This window comes from Vigna angularis, chromosome 10, assembly GCF_016808095.1.
Source record: "Vigna angularis cultivar LongXiaoDou No.4 chromosome 10, ASM1680809v1, whole genome shotgun sequence".
Lineage (NCBI taxonomy): Eukaryota > Viridiplantae > Streptophyta > Magnoliopsida > Fabales > Fabaceae > Vigna > Vigna angularis.
In genome coordinates, this window is record NC_068979.1 from 30,395,987 (window position 1) to 30,415,607 (window position 19,621).

The 19,621-nt window shown below is 31.8% G+C and overlaps 2 protein-coding genes across 3 annotated transcripts; both read left to right on the forward strand.

Moving 5' to 3' along the window:
• The first annotated feature begins 3,996 nt into the window (after positions 1-3,996).
• LOC108335748 (histone-lysine N-methyltransferase family member SUVH9) lies at positions 3,997-6,395 on the forward strand. Its single transcript, XM_052869025.1, has one exon. The coding sequence runs from the start codon at positions 4,212-4,214 to the stop codon at positions 6,339-6,341; it is 2,130 nt and encodes a 709-aa protein (XP_052724985.1). The 5' UTR covers positions 3,997-4,211; the 3' UTR covers positions 6,342-6,395.
• On the forward strand, positions 6,372-10,665 carry LOC128193351 (uncharacterized). 2 transcript variants are annotated; one of them, XM_052869026.1, is made up of 5 exons: positions 6,372-6,407; positions 7,200-7,264; positions 8,235-8,306; positions 10,273-10,332; positions 10,404-10,665. In XM_052869026.1, exons 1-5 carry the CDS (start codon positions 6,391-6,393, stop codon positions 10,526-10,528), a joined length of 339 nt encoding a protein of 112 aa, XP_052724986.1. In that variant the 5' UTR covers positions 6,372-6,390; the 3' UTR covers positions 10,529-10,665. The 2 variants fall into 2 exon arrangements, with proteins under 2 accessions (XP_052724986.1, XP_052724987.1); XM_052869027.1 differs by having other exon boundaries at positions 10,185-10,665.
• Positions 10,666-19,621: the final 8,956 nt, after the last annotated feature.

Sequence of the window (19,621 nt, forward strand, 5' to 3'; positions counted from 1 at the left end):
ATTTATTATGCTAAACTTATATTTTTTTTCCTTGATATTAGAAGATGAAGATTTGACTTTAATTAGATGATGGAAATAACTTTGTCCATGTGTCACTTAGAATTGCATGCTGTAGAGAGGCATCATTTGTCCATATTATTAAGAAGATGCTAGTGATCTTGAAAAGGGTCCAAACTTGACATGCATTGGCTAGTGATTTCATATCACATAAAGACACCATTATGCTGTAGAGAGATATCATTTGATGATCATAAAACAACCTTAGTAATATTAATAAGAACTTAAGTTTATTGATTCATTATGCTATACTTAATTTTTTTCCTTGGATCTCAGAAAATGCAGATTTGACTTTAATTAAATAATCTGAATAACTTTGTGCATGTGTCACTTAGAAATGCATGTTGTAAAGAGGCATCATTTGTATATATTATTAAGAAGATTCTAGTGATCTTGAAAATGATGCAAACTTGACATGCATTGGATAGTGATTTAAAATTATATAAGGACACATTTATGTGGTCATTAACTGTCAACATTGCAGAAAGGCTCATAAATGATGGTATCTAAGGTGTGTTTGAATTGTTATACAATTCTCCCTTTAGTAATGAACTTTATAAAAATTTATTTATTTTAATAAATATTAAAATATTTATTTAATATGTATAATATCATACATTATTTAATTAAGTTTTTTCCTTTAACTACATATTAATGTACTTTAATGTTTTTTTATATTATATAAATTTCAATATTTAATTATCTTCTTTCAATAATTTTAATGTTTAATTTTCTTGGTTTATATATTCTTATCACTTTTAACTTTTATCAACAAATTTATAATTAAAATTATCTTTTTAATAATTATATCAAATTAATTATTAACATTTTATTTTAATAGTTTTTTATCTTCAAATTATTTATCATAGACATAAGATTATATATATATATATATATCACTTTTAATATTTATTATACTAAAAGAAATATTCTAATTATTTAAAAATTATTATTTGATTTATGTCTTTTTCAATTGTAATATTTCTTATATTTAAATAAATATATTTCAACTTTTTTTAAAATGATTATTACAATTTTTAATATTTTAATTATGATATTTATACATTTAAATAGAAATATTTCAATTAATTTTACATTTATTTCATTTACCATTTTATAGAAAAGAAAAGTCAAATATAAATAACTTTCAGTTTTTTAAAAATTCAATTCTATCTGTAAACAGTTATGTATACTATCTTATTCACTGTACTCTCTACATAATTAAAAGTGAAAAGAGTGCTATTGAAAGATTATGACTAATACAAGTATATTTATGTTTGAATTGTCTCATACTTGTTTTTATCTTACTTCACTCAAAAATAAATAAAATAAAAAAATACGTGCCTAGAATGAAGAAAGATGGAGAAAAATACATCTAGAGAGTATATTTAATTATAATAAATTAACCTCAGTAATATTAATAAGAACTAAGTTTATTGATTTATTATGTTAAACTTAGTTTTTTCCTTGATATTAGAATATGTAGATTTCACTTTAATTAGATAATTGAAATAACTTTGTCAATATGCACTTATATAAATGCATGTTGTAGAGAGCTATCATTTGTTCATATTATTAAGAAGATGCTAGTGATCTGGAAATGGATGCAAACTTGACATGCATTGGGTAGTGATTTCAAATCACATAAGGACACATTTATGTTGTACAGAGGTATCATTTGATGATCAATAATCAAATTTAGTAATATTAATAAGAACTTAAGTTTAGTGATTTATTATGTTAAACTTAGTTTTTTTTTCGAGATCTTAAAATATACAGATTTGACTTGATAATTGGAGTAACTTTTTGCATGTGTCACTTAAAAATATATACTGCAAAGAGACATCATTTGTTCATATTATTGAGAAGATCACATAAGGACACATTTATGTTGTACCAGAGGTATCATTTGATTATCATAAATCAACTTTACCAATATTAATAAGAACTTAAGTTTATTGATTTATTATGCTAAACTTAGTTTTTTTTTCCTGGATCTTAGAAGATGCAGATTTGACTTTAATTAGATAATTGAAATAACTTTGTCCATGTGTCATTTAGAAATGCATGTTGTAGAAAGACATCATTTGTCCATATTGTTAAGAAGATGCTAGTGATCTTGAAAATGATGCAAACTTGACATGCATTGGGTAGTGATTTCATATCATATAAGGACACATTTATGTTGTACAGAGATATCATTTGATGATCATAAATCAACCTTAGTAATAGTAATAAGAACTTAAGTTTATTGATTTATTATGTTAAACTTAATTTTTTTTCTTGGATCTCACAAAATGCAGATTTGACTTTAATTAGATAATTGGAATAACTTTGTCATGTGTCACTTAGAAATGCATGCTGTAGAGAGGCATCATTTGTCCATATTATTAAGAAGATGCTAGTGATCTTGAAAAGGATACAAACTTGACATGCATTGGGTAGTGATTTCATATCAGATAAGGACACATTTATGCTGTACAGAGATATCATTTGATGATCATAAATCAACCTTAGTAATATTAATAAGAACTTAAGTTTATTGATTTATTATGTTAAGCTTAATTTTTTTTCTTGGATATCAAAAGATGCAGATTTGACTTTAATTAGATAATTGGAATAACTTTGTCCATGTGTCACTTAAAAATGCATGCTGTAGAGAGGCATCATTTGTCCATATTATTAAGAAGATGATAGTGATCTGGAAAAGGATACAAACTTGACATGCATTGGGTAGTGATTTCATATCACATAAGGGCACATTTATGCTGTACAGAGATATCATTTGATGATCATAAATCAACCTCAGTAATATTAATAAGAACTTAAGTTTATTGATTTATTGTGTTAAACTTAATTTGTTTTCTTGGATCTCAAAAGATACAGATTTGACTTTAATTAGATAATTGGAATAACTTTGTCCATTTGTCACTTAGAAATGCATGCTGTAGAGAGGCATCATTTGTCCATATTATTATACAAGTGATCTTGAAAAGGATGTCAAACTTGACATGCATTGGATAATGATTTCATATCACATATATAAGAACACATTTATGTTGTTAGTACTTATCAACATTGGAGAACAGCTCATATATGATGGTATCTAAGGTGGGTTTGAATTGTTATACTATTCTACCTTTAATAATGAACTTTATAAAATTTCATTTATTTTAATAAATATTAAAATATCTATTTAATAAGTATAATTTATACATTATTTAATTAAGTTTTTTCCTTAAATATTGTTAATTACATGTTAATGTATTTCAAAGTTTTTTTATATATATTATATAAATGTCAATTTTTAATTATTTTCTTTCAATAATTTTAAAGTTTAATTTTCTTGCTTTATATATTATTATCATTTTTAACTTTTATCAACATATTTATAATTAAAATTATCTTTTTAATAATTATATCAAATTAATTATTAGCATTTTATTTTAATAGTTTATTTTCTTCAAATTATTTATAATAGACATAATTATGTATATATATATATATCACTTTGAATATTTATTATACTATAAAAAATATTCTAATTATTTATAAATTATTATTCCATTTATGTTTTTTTCAATTGTAATATTTCTTATATTTAAATAAATATATTTCAACTGTTTTAAAATGATTATTACAATTTTTAATATTTTAATTATAATATTTATACTTTTAAATAGAAATGTTTCAATTAATTTTACATTTATTTCATTTACCATATTAAAGAAAAGAAAAATCCAATATAACTAACTTTCAGTTTTTTAAGAATCTAATTCTATCTGTAAACAGTTATGTATACTATCTTATTAGTTAAAGTGCACACTATACCTCTAAATAATTAAAAATGCAAAAGAGTGTTATTACAGGGAAGAATTATGACTAATACAAATATATTTATCTAGAACTCTCTCATACGTACTTGTTTTTATCTTACTTCACTAAAAAAACAAGTACTTAGAAAGAAGAAAGATCAAGAAGACATCTAGTAATTTTCACCATTCTTCAAATACAATCATGTCTTATGAACTCAGCAGTTCATAAATTTCAAATTTCATCCAATTCATTTGAAATTCCGATCACCATTTTCAATGTTACTCCTTCCAATCTAAACCCTACCCACTAACATCATCACCGCTACACCCTCTTGTACCATGAACTCTCTCTTTTCGCTTGAAAACCTTCCTCCACCACCGGGAATTCCAATCCCCGCCTCAATTGCCGCCGCCACAGCCACCACCAGCGCCTCCCCGGCCCCAACACTAATCCCAAAGCTCGAACCTTTCGACGGATGGCTCAACAACCCCACTTCCCAACAAAAACAATCTCAGGACTCCAATTTTTCAAATGGGTCTCTGGACCTCGACCTCGACCTCAATCTTGTATGCGACGGAACCTCCGACGAACCAAACAACAACAACAACTTATTTTCCGAGTTCAACAGAATCTCCCAGCTTTTCCACACTGCGTTCTCCGCCAACGACCCCCAAAATGACGCCGTTCCCGACCCCATCACCGATAGCCTGCAGCAGCTCCGAAACGACGCCTTTTCCAACCCTTTTGCCGAAAACTCGCAGCACATCAAAACCGAAGCCGATTCGGTCCCATGGCTGCAGCAGGCCCCAAAGGGCATCGTTCCGGACCCGGATTCGCGGGCAATTGTGCCCGTTCCGGAGGAGCAGCAGTCTTCTTCGATGGTGGCCGCAACCACGCCGAGGCGACGGTGTAAGGAGCTGGTTCGGGTGGCGGATCTTGGCGGGCCGGAGCATCGGCACTTCCGGGACGTTGTCCGGCGGACTCGGATGGTGTATGACTCGTTGCGCGTGCTGGCGACGGTGGAGGACGAGCGGCGGGTGGACGCCCGCAAGGGGCGCAGCGATTTGCGAGCCTCGGCCGTGATGAGGAGCTGTGGTTTGTGGTTGAATCGCGACAAGAGAATTGTTGGTGCGATTCCTGGTGTTTGTGTTGGTGATGTGTTCCTCTATAGGATGGAGTTGTGCGTGGTTGGGTTGCACGGTCAGGCTCAGGCCGGCATCGATTATCTTCCTGGCAGCATGAGTTCCAACGGCGAACCAATTGCCACGAGCGTGATTGTCTCAGGTGGTTACGAGGATGATGTTGACGAGGGTGATGTTATCACCTACTCCGGCCATGGTGGGCAGGACAAGAATTCTCGGCAGGTTTGTCACCAGAAGCTTGAGGGAGGGAACCTTGCAATGGAGCGGAGTAAACACTATGGGATTGAGGTGAGGGTGATTCGCGGGGTGCGCTGTGAGGGTGCAGCCTCTGGCACTGGGAAGTTGTATGTGTATGACGGCTTGTATACGATTATCGATTGCTATTTTGATGTTGGGAAGTCGGGTTTCGGTGTTTTTAAGTTCAAGCTGTGTAGGATCGATGGGCAAGCTAAGATGGGGAGCACGTTCATGAAGGAAGCGCAAATGCTAAAGAAGGATCCTTTGAGTTTCAAACCCACGTGTTGTGTTTCGCTTGATATTTCAAGCAGGAACGAGAATGTGGGGGTTCGCCTTTTCAATGATCTTGATCGCAATTTCGACCCTCTCAGGTATGAATACCTTGTGAAGACAAACTTTCCTGAGTTTGTTTTTCACCAGAGTGGGAGGGGTACGGGTTGTGATTGTGTGGACGGGTGTGTTGAAGGGTGCTTCTGTGCCATGAAGAACGGAGGGGAGTTTCCCTATACTCACAGTGGGATTCTCTTGAGAGGGAAGCCTTTGGTTTTTGAGTGCGGCCCGTTTTGTCAATGCCCCCCTCATTGTCGGAATCGGGTGACGCAGAAGGGGCTCAAGAACAGGATGGAGGTGTTCAGATCTAGGGAAACTGGTTGGGGAGTTAGGTCCTTGGACCTTATTCAAGCTGGTGCTTTTATATGTGAGTACACAGGGGTTGTGCTCACTAGGGAGCAAGCAGAACTTTTGTCCATGAATGGTGATTCCTTGATATATCCGAATCGGTTCACTGATAGGTGGTCGGAATGGGGTGACTTGTCTATGATAGACTCCAATTATGTGCGTCCATCTTATCCCTCGCTCCCTCCTTTGGATTTTGCTTTGGATGTGTCAAGAATGAGGAATGTTGCTTGCTATATGAGTCATAGTTCCACTCCCAATGTGTTGGTTCAGTTTGTCTTGTATGATCACAATAATTTGATGTTCCCTCACCTTATGCTGTTTGCAATGGAGAACATCCCTCCCTTGAGAGAGCTCAGCCTTGATTATGGGGTAGCTGACGAGTGGACAGCAAAACTCGCTATATGTAACTGATTTGTTTTCAAAGTTTTCTACACTTTATGATATACTGAAGCCAAGTTTAATGAATTGTTCGCAGAGGTAAGGCCATGTTCTTTTAGCAACTTATTTGTTTTCAGAATTTGCAATCTACTCTTCCATTTGATATTCTAGCTTATTTCTCAATATTAGTCTGGTCTGGATTGTAAACTCTGTTAGCCATACGATTTGTAGACATATTATTCATTATAAACTGCTCCATTTTGTGGTCTTTCTAGCATCCTGGTGCACTTCAGATGACAGGAAGTTCAATATTTGTTGTGACTTTGAAGATTGAGATAATATGTTGTAATATCTTACAATTGTAGTTTGGTTTTCAGATCCATCAGTAGTTTTATCTATTTCTCTCAGTCCAATATGTTATCCTGTATTTGGGATGTGTTTTGTGTGTCTTCTTCTATTTATCTATTAAGGGTGCTATTTTATTGCACACATGCTCTTAAAACTTTCTTTCCTAAGAAATCCACTTCATTTACAGTCACATCATATTATGTATCAGTGTAATAAATTAACTGTATTCTAATTCGTTAATACTATCATTGGACAATTGCCACTTAATTTGTTCATCTTGGTTCTTTATAAATGTTTTGTGGAATTCAGGTGTGAGTGTTAAAGTTTGTCATCTATAATTAATGGGCTAAGGGACTTAATTTGTTGCTTTATTTTAACTATTAAAAGATATGTTTCTTGTTATTCTATTTTTTGAGTGTCATTATTATATGAAAATTGTTGCACTTAATCACTATGATTTTAGATTGTGAATTATATAAATCTTAATTCTCAATTCAATTTTTTGTCATGTTGGTTCTATAAATGGTGTACCCTTGTCCTCAGTGTTGTTTCGTGTTTGGTGTCTGTGGCGGAGTTGGTGCCTCGTACTAATATTACAGGCTTACAAGGTGCTAAAAATATTGATTATGACTATTTTTACTAACTACATTTTTCTGCTATGAGCACTTAGGAAACAAAAATAAGAAGAAAAATGGAAATGCGATTCTTCATTAGTTAAAATTAACTTATGCAATAAATTTGTAGAAACATAAGCTAATTTTAATTTATGTGGAAACTTGTTTCTTTATTTTTCCTTCTTATTTTTCTCTTCTAGAAGTATTTAAGGAGATATTTGTTCAAACCTTCCCTTTATGTTATTTAAAACGTTATTGACTGAATTTGTCTGGTCAAAAGACTGCAGTGAAGACCAACATAAGGTTGGAACAACTTAACCAGAAGAATTGAGAATTGAACAACTATAGACAACCTTAAGCTGTCATCAAATTGTTAACTGAAAAATGTTACATGTCCGTTAGGGATAACAGTGTCCATGATTTATTCATGTAAGATGCTAATAGCAAGAATAAACTTTACCACTTGTTATCCTGAGTTAACATTTTCCATTAGCAATAGGGTGATATATTTACACTTGATAAAATTTGCTTTATTTTTAAAATTAGAGGATCCAAAGTGCAATTAAATTTTTATAGGGACCAAAAGTACATATCTCTGAACCTATAAGGACTAAAATTGGAAGTCTAAAACTTATAATAGGGTTAAACAATATGATAAACTATTTATAACATAACATATAATATACTAAACCAAATAATAATAAGTTAAAAAAGCACAATATATGATATAATAAATTAAGGAATAATAGAAATAAAAATATGTTATATGCATGTATTTTAAATTTTTAATGGGGGAAATGTAGGATTTTGCAATCCAATTTAATTGACAGCCAATACTTGTGTGTGTGTTAATCTTGTACTAAAAGATTATGTCAAAATCTGCTTTCTATCTGTTGGATTTCCATCCTGCCTGAATTCCCATTGTGTTTCACTACACAGATTCTTTTCACGTGGGTTTTTGCAGCGCCTTTAGGTTTGTTCCAACTTCCTATCATGCAAGATTGGTGCTTCAGATACGGTTGTGGATCAGTAAAAGGTCAAATAGAAATTTAATGTTAATTTTTCACAGTGTAATAATTTTCATTATGTTTAAGTTGAGTTGAAAACTAAACTAGTTGATTTAAAATGTCTTTGGTCTGTGTTAGGGAAGATGCTTACTTTGAGATTGCCTATGATATTTGAATCTAGTTATGAATTAACTATCTGAAAATTATTAGCTGTTTGAGAGTCTTACACTCCTCTATTTATCAATTTTGGATAGCAAAGTGCAGTGCGCATAGTGGGATGACTGTTATTTTAAAATATTTTTTTATGGGTATATACTTCATTTTCCATCTCTTCCTCTTTTAGACAATAAAAAAACTAATTTATTTTCAGTATGTTTCCCATTTGCACTGATTTCTCGTATCAGCCACATGTTAAAACCATTATAGTAATGGACAATGGGGTCAATCATTTTACAAATTTCACAGTGGTCTTTCAAAGACTGATTATACTTCGCAAAAACCAAATCTCTTGCAACTTTTGATCTTCAAAGCTGCTACCTTTCTCAGAAAGAATCAAAGAAAACTTCATGCTTTGACAGATCTGCCAAAGACTGCTGTAGCCCCCATCCCCAGTTTGACAGTGCTGCTATTCCCTTTTATCAATATATTGACATGCCTTTTTATGCAAGTGTCATATTGGCTTTAACTAAATCAGTGCAGGAGACCCGAACTATCTTGTTTTAAATTTACCTTTCTTTATTTAGAAGAATAAGTAATAAAAATTGGGCTTGTAGACTGCATTGTCACAGACAGATGCTATGAGGTCATGAACTAACTATTCTAAAAGCTTAAATTGTAAGTTGATGGCTCTTGCATGGTTGCAAGTATAACAAACTGCTAGTAACTTGAAAGCTTTTCAAAAAGCAAACATTCCACTCCTTTTTAAAAATATTTATGTTTAATTTTATGAACTATGTTTTAGGTTTTAGTTATCTGGTATGTTAGTCCTTTTTGTCTCTATGATTTTATACACATACATTTGTTATTATATTTTATTCAGCCAGGCATATTTGGACCTGATTTCATTGTTTCTTTGTGAACCTGCCCTTCTTTCAATACATAAAATAAAATTTAGTAAAATTAAATCATTTCTTTCAAATTAATTACTGCATTTTTTTTTAAAGTAAAGGAGCTCGTGTACTTACATTTATATGGTTCTCACATTCCATCCCCATTCATTACACTGTTTCCATCCCCTGGAAATCTTTCGAGCATCGTTTCTCTTGTTCCTTGTCCAACATTTTAGTTATATAACCTTAATGTTAAGAAGTTGCTTCATAACCGTATTCCTAAATTTATGTGGATTGAGCTCTTATCTTAGTTTTTAACATTGTCATCTGATGCTATGTGTGGAAAAATTGTCGCCTTTTGAAATAACTGCCTTAAAGTCATATCTAAGGTGATTTTTGATTAATTCCCTTGTAAAAATCTATACACCGATAGTGCATGATGATTGATCATTTTATCTTAAAAGAAGAGATTCAATTCAGAAATGACTGTTCTGAGATAAAATCACAACATAAATATTGCTGGTTAGATATTTTTTCATAGATTTAAACCAGACCCTAATCCATTGGTTTGTCCATTTTGCTTCAGCAAAGGCTCTTTATCACAGACTAATGAGGTTACATATATTGCTGGTTTGAGATATTTCATCTCAGATCTTTATACTTTTGTAGTTGTGCTTTGAAAGTTTTACATGTGTTTTTATCACACCTGTGAGCACCCTTAGGCAGTTGAGTTTAGGTGGAAATGATAACTCCCTTTACTACGTATGAAAATTTTTTATACTTGAAACCAAATTTGTCTTTCATTATGAGCAATGTCATTCTTGAGGCATGCCAATTTGAGTTGATATTCATTTGCAGATAAAAGATTATGTGGCATGACTTTTACACTGTTTTTCAACCCTGCCTGTGAAGGAAGGTATAATAACTTGCTGGCTTATGGTGCCAGGATATCAAAATTCAAACATGTGGAGCTCTCTGTTACGTTATAAATGGTGTGCCCTTTGTGGTGAGGAAGATCAGGAATTGTGTAGACTTGTGTAATTTTCGAACCTGTTGATGACATTTGTTTGTTTGTAGTAACTGTTGATTTCTTCCTTCTCCTGGGCGAAGAAGCACTTTCACAGTCACATTTTTGTACTCACGTATACTTCAGCTGTGTCAACTGTTGCATCATTTGGGGTACTTGTTTGTACATAACATAAGTTCAAAGCTTGTACAGGTTTTGTAATTGTGACTGGCAAAGATAGATGGACATTGCTGCTAATGATCTTGTATGATGACATGGAATAAACGTAACACTATAATGTTCTTAAAAACCTTACATGAACATAGCATTTACAAATTCAGCATTTTCAGTATTTTATCAGACAATGAGAGCATATCATGGTTGTATGGGATATGAATAATTTTTCCTTGTTAAGGTGGGATCTGTCTGTTACACTCTTTTCTTACTTTTTCACCACTTTTACAACAGTGTAGCAAATTACCACTTTGCTTTAAATTTCATTTTCTTTTCTCTTAACCTTTGTCTATACTTTCTGTTGTATGTCTTTATAGCAGTATACAAGAAGCGTTGATGATTTATTTAATTAGGTTAAGTTTTGTTTATTTATCCTTATTTAATAAGCCAACCTAAATTAAGTTAATTAATATTAAGGAGGGACACTTTTGTTGTATGTTGTGTTGTGATAAAGTCTATAAGGGGTGGATTTGGACGTGACCATATAGGCCTAAGTAGTTACGTAAGATGGTATTTTTGAAAAGGCTGCTTCTATAATTTTACCTCGATACATTTAAAAGTTCTGGTCTTACTCTTTTTTTTTTCATTTTGATTTCCAGAATAAAAAATATTTTGGAATACAAAATAAAAAAAAAACATTTTTGATTTTGAATCAAGTCTAGATCAGAGAGGAAGGATTACTTCATGAGATTATTTCGTGACGAAGGATTTTCTATGACTTGAGTCTTAGGTTAAGGTTAAGGCTTAAGGTTTTATTTAATGTTTGGTGTTGCAACCGTGCTGTGAAAGAATGTTTGAAATTATCTGTTTTTCTTCAAAAATACAACTTTGACTCTTTAAATTCTTCTATACTCGCAAAAAAAAAATGTAAAATTGGGGTTGTTATCATGATTTTTACATAAAATTAAAGCCAACCAATTCAACATTTAAATCAACTAATACTAAACCTTTGTCACTAAGTGTCATTCCTAGCATCAACAAATGGAATCTCAACAACATGAAGCTTGGTAGCAAGGAAGCTCAGCAGCATGGAAGCTTAATCGCATTGGAGCTCGATAGCATGAGAGCTTGGTAGCATGGAGTTCGATAGCATGGAGCTCAACAACATGGAGCTCGACAATGTGGAACATCAGTAGCATGGAGCTTAACAATGTGGAACATTAGTAGCAAGGAACTCAACAGCATGGAACTTGGCGGCATGGAACTTGATGGTATGGAGCTCGACAACATGGAGCTTGACAATATTAAGCTTGCAAGTAGGGACCTCGACAACATGGCAACTCAAAAACGGAGCAAGGCCAACTCTCATGGAAGGGTCTGTTGACTAATTTAAATGCCACCCTCTTCATGCCTTCTTCCTTTGGTTAAGCTCTAATGGTGAAGGTCCATAGCCATGCTTCTATTATTACCCCTCTTGATCGAGTTACAACTTTCAGCATGTGAGCATCGGGAACCTAACAGCCAAATTCAAACCTCTTTGCAAATTATTTAATTTTCGAGCTTAAGAGACTGTGTACCATATGCCTGTTTAGCTGAGCTAGTTCAGGTCGAGCTTCTCTGGACTGACCATTCAAAGCGGAGCTCCTCTAAATCGACCACTCTAGGTTGAGCTCTTCTGGACCGACCACTCCAGCCCAAGTTCCTATGGTTCGAGCTCTTTGGGACTGGCCACTCCAAGCCGAGCTCAAAGATCGATCACTTTAGGCAGAGCTCTTTGGCCAACTCATTTAGGTTGCCCACTCTGGGCCGATTGGTCACAAAATTGTCAGTAACAATGGTAATGACAAAGTAGTCCCATCATTACCGAACAATATGGTCGACCGATTAAAAAATGGTTAGATTATTAATGGTAATGACGAGTTAATCTCTTAATACTGATTAAGGTATGATTGGATTGTAATTAGACTAACAAAAAGGTAAAATCTTATTACAACTACTATATATAAAAGTCTAATTAACAGTTTATTTACTGATTTTGACATCATAATACTTTCTATAAGTATTATACGAGCAAACTTTGAGAGACGTCGAAACCTAATAGTTGACAACCTAACACGTGACTGGCCACATAACGCAATAAAGATACTTGAATGATAAAGACATGACAACCACGTCAGAAATCAAGAATAATTGATTGTTTCCAAGCTTGATCAAAGGCCTACCAAAATAATTATTACTATTATTTTATTTTTACTTTAAAGAGTGACTAATTCTTACAATGTGGTGAATCAAATTACGATTTGATTTATAACTTAATTCTTTCTAATATATAATGATGTTTAGTACATTGTTTTTGGAAGCAAAATTTCCAATTTTTATTCCCTAAGAAGTATTCTAAGGACAATCGTTGACATTTTCCATGATACTAATATTTGAAGGAGTTAGCATGTGTATATTTTTCAGATTATGTATTTTATCCTTTGTCGCTTCATCAATTAAATTGATTCAAAGCTTTCTGTTAGAGTTAAAAATTTTCAAATTAGAAAATCATTGTCAGGACACATTTATTTACTCGTTACATTGAATTTTATTGAAAATACTTATAAATTAACAAAGATGCTTCATGTAACATCCCATAAAATACAGTAATAAACCATATAAAATAGAATATTCACATATATTAATATATCAAATCAGTTTTACAACTAACGAAGTAAAACACGCTATTGGCCGAACGGCCTTAAATACACTAATACCAAAAACGCATTCGCTCCAAGCAAAAGTAATAACCGAACGGCTTACAAAGCATAAAATGCCGAATGATCAAAGAAACAAAAAGGAAGGTCGTCCTAATACATCAAACTAATAAGTAAACTAGGCCGCCAACCGAACTCATTACTGTTCGGCCTTCACTTCCACATCTACGAGGTTTGCTTCCTCCAAATTTTCTTCTTCCAGCGTTTTTTCAAGCAAAACCTCCCCATCTGCTCACATCCACACGGATGATCATTGCACAGACAGGACGGACGTACAAGTACGATAGACAACACAAGGAAAAACGAAGGGTAAGCTTATTGAATTTAATTCAAGTAATATCATGCATTTCTTAACACATCAAACATATCAAATATTCCACAACATATAATTCAATCAAAACCGTAACTCAATCAATTCCTGATACTAGACTGACTGTCCAGACCGTATGAATTCTGTGTAGCTACGACGCTCGTGCACTCAGTGGTATAATAACTGGAATGTTACATCAGCTACTCCCTGAGGTTAGTCCGTTCCGTCCAAGTTACAGTTATGGACTAAGACCTCCTGCCGTTCCCACACATGACATACTCCTCTCTACTTGAGAACGAGCACTCACGGAACATCAGGATGAGCCGCCAGCTAAGCTTACCACATTCATACTTTACAAATCTCAACGTTCAATCTAGAGTCGTTCCTCCCTGGAACGCTCGTTCAAAATCCACCAACATAATTTCATCTCTTTTACCGTTCGCACATTACAATATTTCATTTTAATATCATTTTAATCTTCCGTTATATTTCCATAAAAGGACGAGCGTTCAGCCTCTTTGTAATCGAGGACGAACGTTAAAACACAAAACCAAGAAAGACTCGTTCGCGAGCAGAATAAAGCCGACACATGTTATTTGACGAACGTCATTACCACTTGAATCAGTTAAATGAACTGACTCTAGTACAATCTGAGTAATACTTAAAATAAATTAAGTATGGGGCTCTAGGCCAAATCCAAAAGGATATAAACACCACGTGAAGAAATAAGAACTTTACCGAGATCAATTCATTTAGGGAAAACTGACTGCCAGTAGATGACCGAACGCAGTAATGAGCATTTACTAAAATATTTTGGACGAACGCTATTTACATCTGGTTGACGATTCAAGACTAGGACGAGCGTTCGGTATAAGACCGAGCGCTACTCATAACGTACGCTTTGGGTCGAGACCCATCGCTGTTTTCGAAATAGTAAAATTTAGAATTTATATAATAAGAGATGGTAAAGTTAAGTTTTAACAGAATGACTAAGTGTCCGAATGTATACTTTCAAGCTTCTCAATTCCTCACCCAACACTCAAAATATCTACGTTTGGCCGAACGCTCAAGCGTAGAATTAATACAAGAGGGCGTTCGTCCTCGAATATAATTCTTTCCAAATGAAAGGATTCAGTTCTTCGAGTAAGTTACTAAGAATACCGAACGGTCAAGGATCGTTCAATAACGAACGTTCAATAACATAGGAATTTCATATTCAAAATCTCACTTACAGTAAACTCATTTTTCAGTATATACATTTCCTGCTTCTAAATAATCATACTCTAGTTCATCTCATATTTACCATACAGCAATTCATACTTTATACTTCACATTCAATATCCATTTACATACTTTCACATTAATACATATCCAACATCATCATGCAGATTAATCATCATAAATCACATTCAATCCATCAAACAGCGAACATTCATAACAACCAAAACAGATGAATTAAATCAAATAAGGTTCCCTAACCTCTAACGTGAACAGACGTCCTACAATGTGCAACTTGACTTGTAAGATTTACAAATTCCTTCTACCCGCAACGCTTACTACTCTATGAATCAATCATCAAAGATAGATGGAAACGATTCAATATTTAACTAAATAATTCCAGCACCCAGAGTTTGAGCGTGCATGCTCACAAGAACTACAGTTTGAAGGGAAATGGACTTACCGGTTTCAGAACGCTAAAGTGTTCGGTTCTGGTGGAAGCTCAAGGCAACGTGGATCCTTCTACGGTGCCTAAACAGTAATCGGAGCAGAGGATGGTGAGTTGCAGTAGAGAGAAGTGAAAGGTTTTCTAGAGAGAAGGTGGAGAAAAATGGAGATCTGAAGTTAGGAAGAAGAAGAAGCGTGCAGAAGAATGAGCAGAGTTTTTCAGAAATGATTTTTCTGCTTGCCCACGCCCCAAAAACGGACGTGCGCCCTTCTGCTGACACCTCCTCTCCACTTACTGAATTCAGAATGTTCCATTTGACACTTGGCAGCTCATGCAATCAGAGTTTTAGTGCATTTTTAATGCCTCTAAGCAAGTGGCGCGGTGCATTTATGGAAGCTAACAGGTGACTCAGCAGTATAATTAAATGAGACGTGACACTTCAAATTTAAAATATGCTCCTATTATGAGAAATTATTCCAATCAATTTTTTTTCAGTAAAAAATAAATAAATATTAAAGTAGAACACTTGCTCAAATCTATTTACAAGAAAGTTCAAAGTATTACCCAATTTAAGATACATAATTTGTAATATCCCTAAAGTATCATTACACTCAACAATATCTAAATCTTTTAGGGTTAAATGAAAGTCACATAAAGTATAAATTGACAATATATGCTAACTAGAAACAAAGAGTGACAGCTTGAGAGTTGTTGTCGGGACACATGGAAAATGTTTTTTTAATAATTTCTTTTAATATTCTTTTATAATTGTTTACACAATTATTTATGATTGATCTATTTTAAATATACAATTTAATAATAAAATAATAATATATAATTTATTGTTAAAAAATTGTTAAAAAAATTATTAACATGTCAGATGTCAGTGTGATATTGTAGTGTGATATTGTATTCATTACATGACTAATTTGAAGTTTTTCCCTGATATTTTGATTTTAAACATTTAACTGACACTGAAACCAATCAGAATAAGAGAAGATCGATAGCTTACGTTTCGACCATAGCCATCCAAAATATTTTCTCTGTATCTATCTTTTCTTACCTAAAATAAGAATTTTAAACAATCTTATTCTTTAAATGGTCTTAAAAAAAAGTAAACATTAATATAATATAATGATGAAAAAAAGAGAGTAAAAGTAAGTCAAATCAAAGGTTCTAACATTTGTTCTCTCTCTTGCAATTTTCGTTTTTCTTCGTTAAGACGGTCTCCCTGTACGTTAGGTATGCTGCTAGTTTTCAAAAAGTTTGAAAATTAAAATTATGTTCACTTTTTAATATCAGAATTATAGTTAAAATTTATTTTAATAATATTTATTGTTTGTTAAATATATAATTTTATTAGTTATCTATTAACGTGTAGTTTCATTTTCGAAATCTATATACTTCGTTATAAGAGAATGGATCAGAGGTTTCATATCTATTAGAAAAAAATCAATTTAAAGTAAATAAATGGATACAAATATCATTTAATAAATTAATTTAATGAAATTGAATTAGATTTAAAATCCACTTCTTATTATCAATTATTTTTTTTTTATTTAAAAAAAAATAGATACTAAATCAAATTTTAAGATACCAAAAAAGGTTGCAAGTACCACTCAATTGTGTTTCCAAAGTTTAACTTTGTTTTCTGTATCTACTCTTCAACCTACCTACACTGTTATTAAAACCATTTATTCTACTTCCCTTTTCCACATCTTCTACCTATATCTAGAGCTTTTAAAACCATTTATTGCACTCCCCTTTCCCACACGTTCTACATTTATACAGAATTGTTATTTAAAATTAAGTCGTATTTTTTATAAATTCAAAAATTACTTATATTTAATATAATTATAAAAATACATTTTTTTAATGTTTTAGTGTTTTTAAAGTTTTTACAAATTTTGTTTTGATAACCTATTTATAAAATATTATATATAAATAAATTTTTAACTTAGTTTTAGTTTTGAGATCTAAAATATAATAAACACATTTCAGTTTTGAAAAATAATTTTTTTTCAAAAGAATTTATCCATAAAATAATCAAATAAGTTATTTTTTTAAAACATCGTGATACAACATCCAAATTGAATAAAAATACACACAATTTTATAAAATTTAAAAAGATAAAAAAAATTAGATTTTAATATAATTGCATAATTTGATTCAAGAACAGTGAATATCATTAAGTTACAATATAAATCAATATGTTAATTTAATAAATTTTTTAAATATTATTATAAATATATTATTATGAATAAAATAGTTAATATATTAATATAGTCCATAGGATTTTATAGATATTTAATTCTGTAAAAGATTTTAATGAAGAGTTTTTTTTTAGTTTTATAAATTTTTTAGTTTCAATGTGAATTAGGACAAGATCATATGAGATAAGCTAATGTGATAAATCTAAATACTTAGATCCTTCCTTGTCTCTATTGTTATTATGTTCTTCCATCACTCATAATTGAATTGAAGCACATCCTTTCGTACCATTCCTAGTCTCCATTTTCATTTTACCAACAAAGCATTACCCAACCTTTCTTCTTCCTTTGATTTGCATAAATCTTTCATTTTACCAACAAAGCACAGTCCCAAAAGATTTTTTTTTGTATTATTGTTCTTTTTACATATACTTTGACAATATTTTTTTGACAACATTTTAACACCATTTACGTGTCATTCTGTGATTGGTTCATGTTGGTGTTTATGATTATTATTATTGATTGTGAAGTAATTTTGGACCAATCATAAAATGACACGTAGATGATGTTAAAATGTTGTAAAAAAAATGTTGTCAAAGTATCATTATCCTTATTTTTTTTATATTAATCTTATTCAAATATTTAAAACAGTTAATTTTTTTTGTGGCATAAATACATTTATTGGTATGATTACTAAATTAAAACAGCACCTGTTTGTTTTCTATCCAATTTTTTTTGTAATATTCCATTATTAGTGGAAATATATTAGAATCATGCACATATTTAATCATTAATTTATTCCGTATTTAAAAATTTCAGTTTCAATTTATTTCTAACAAATTTTCATTTATTTTAATTCTAATTATTTTTCCTTTTGTATATTTAAGTTCTCTCTACTTTGCACCACTGATTCATTTAGGTTTAACAAGTTGAACAATGTCTTCTCAATGTCAAGGAGTGCATTTTTTCAAGGTCATTGTGGAAAGCACCCTTCAAAGGGGAATAATGGTAACAATTTATTTTTCTTTTAATATCATTAACAAAATTTTATTAACGTATACTCCAAAACCTATGAAAATTTTGGTACATTCCTTCTTCATGTAAATCTACCTTGAAGTAATATTATCATATTGTTTTTGGTATTGATTTAATTGAAGTTGAATGGGTATATGTTTACCTGTTTTGGAGTATATAATTCTTTCAGAAGTTTCAATTTTTAAATGCTAATTATCCGGGATTTCTGTCATTACCATTGTTAATGGATGTTGTTGGATACATTAGGTTTTCATATATTCTTTTAAATTTATTTTTTTAATTTGTATATAAACTAATTTTAATTTGTATAAAACATGATTTCATATATAATCTATTCAAATTCATCTTCTATACATGTCTTTGTATATTGATTTGCTGTGTTGATGAGATTCTATGATCTAACAAACGTCTGACAGAAATTACCTACCAGTTTTGTGAGAAGACATTGGCAAGGAATGACAAATCCTGTTACCTTAAGTCTTCCAAATGGTACCAAGAACAAAGTGCATTGGGTGAATAAGGGTGGTGATGTTTGGCTTTGCAATGGTTGGAAAGAGTTTGCAGAATACTCCAAGTTGGATGTGTCACATTTTTTAGTGTTTCGATACGAAGGAAATTCTTGCTTTAACGTGATTATTTTTGGAAAAAGTGCTTTAGAAATAGAATACCCATTAAGCAGGGATGCTGCTAATGAAAAAGTGGAAGAAATTATCGAAGGTGTTGAGTTTTCTGCAAAATTCAGTGAAAAGGGAAGTAAAATACCAAAAGAAGAACTTCAAGAAAAAGAACAACAACCTAAGAAACATTCTAAAAATAGAGCATGTTCTGATTATTCCAAGCACATGAATCATGGTTAGTGTTATTTTTTCTTTAAAAGTTTTTTTTTACCTCTTTTAATATACTAAATAATCTTATTTGGTTTAAGATCTTACTTAGTTTAAAAGTCAAGGCCATTTGAAATCACAACATTACCTCTTATATATATATATATATATATATATATATATATGTATGTATATGAATTTATATATTCAAAAGTGGAAATTTGTAGGAGATGGAAGTAGTCAAAGAGATTTCAAGAAGAAAGTAAGACTCTTTCACGAGAAGGTGAAGGAGATGTTCAACTCTAAGAATAATC

Coding starts and splice junctions, on each gene's coding strand:
- LOC128193351 (XM_052869026.1), top strand. Junction 7,265..8,234: donor TAATATTACAGGCTTACAAG/GTGCTAAAAATA, acceptor GGGTTTTTGCAG/CGCCTTTAGGTTTGTTCCAA. Junction 8,307..10,272: donor CGGTTGTGGATCAGTAAAAG/GTCAAATAGAAA, acceptor TTATGGTGCCAG/GATATCAAAATTCAAACATG.
- LOC108335748 (XM_052869025.1), top strand. CDS start 4,212: ATGAACTCTCTCTTTTCGCTTGAAAACCTTCCTCCACCACCGGGAATT.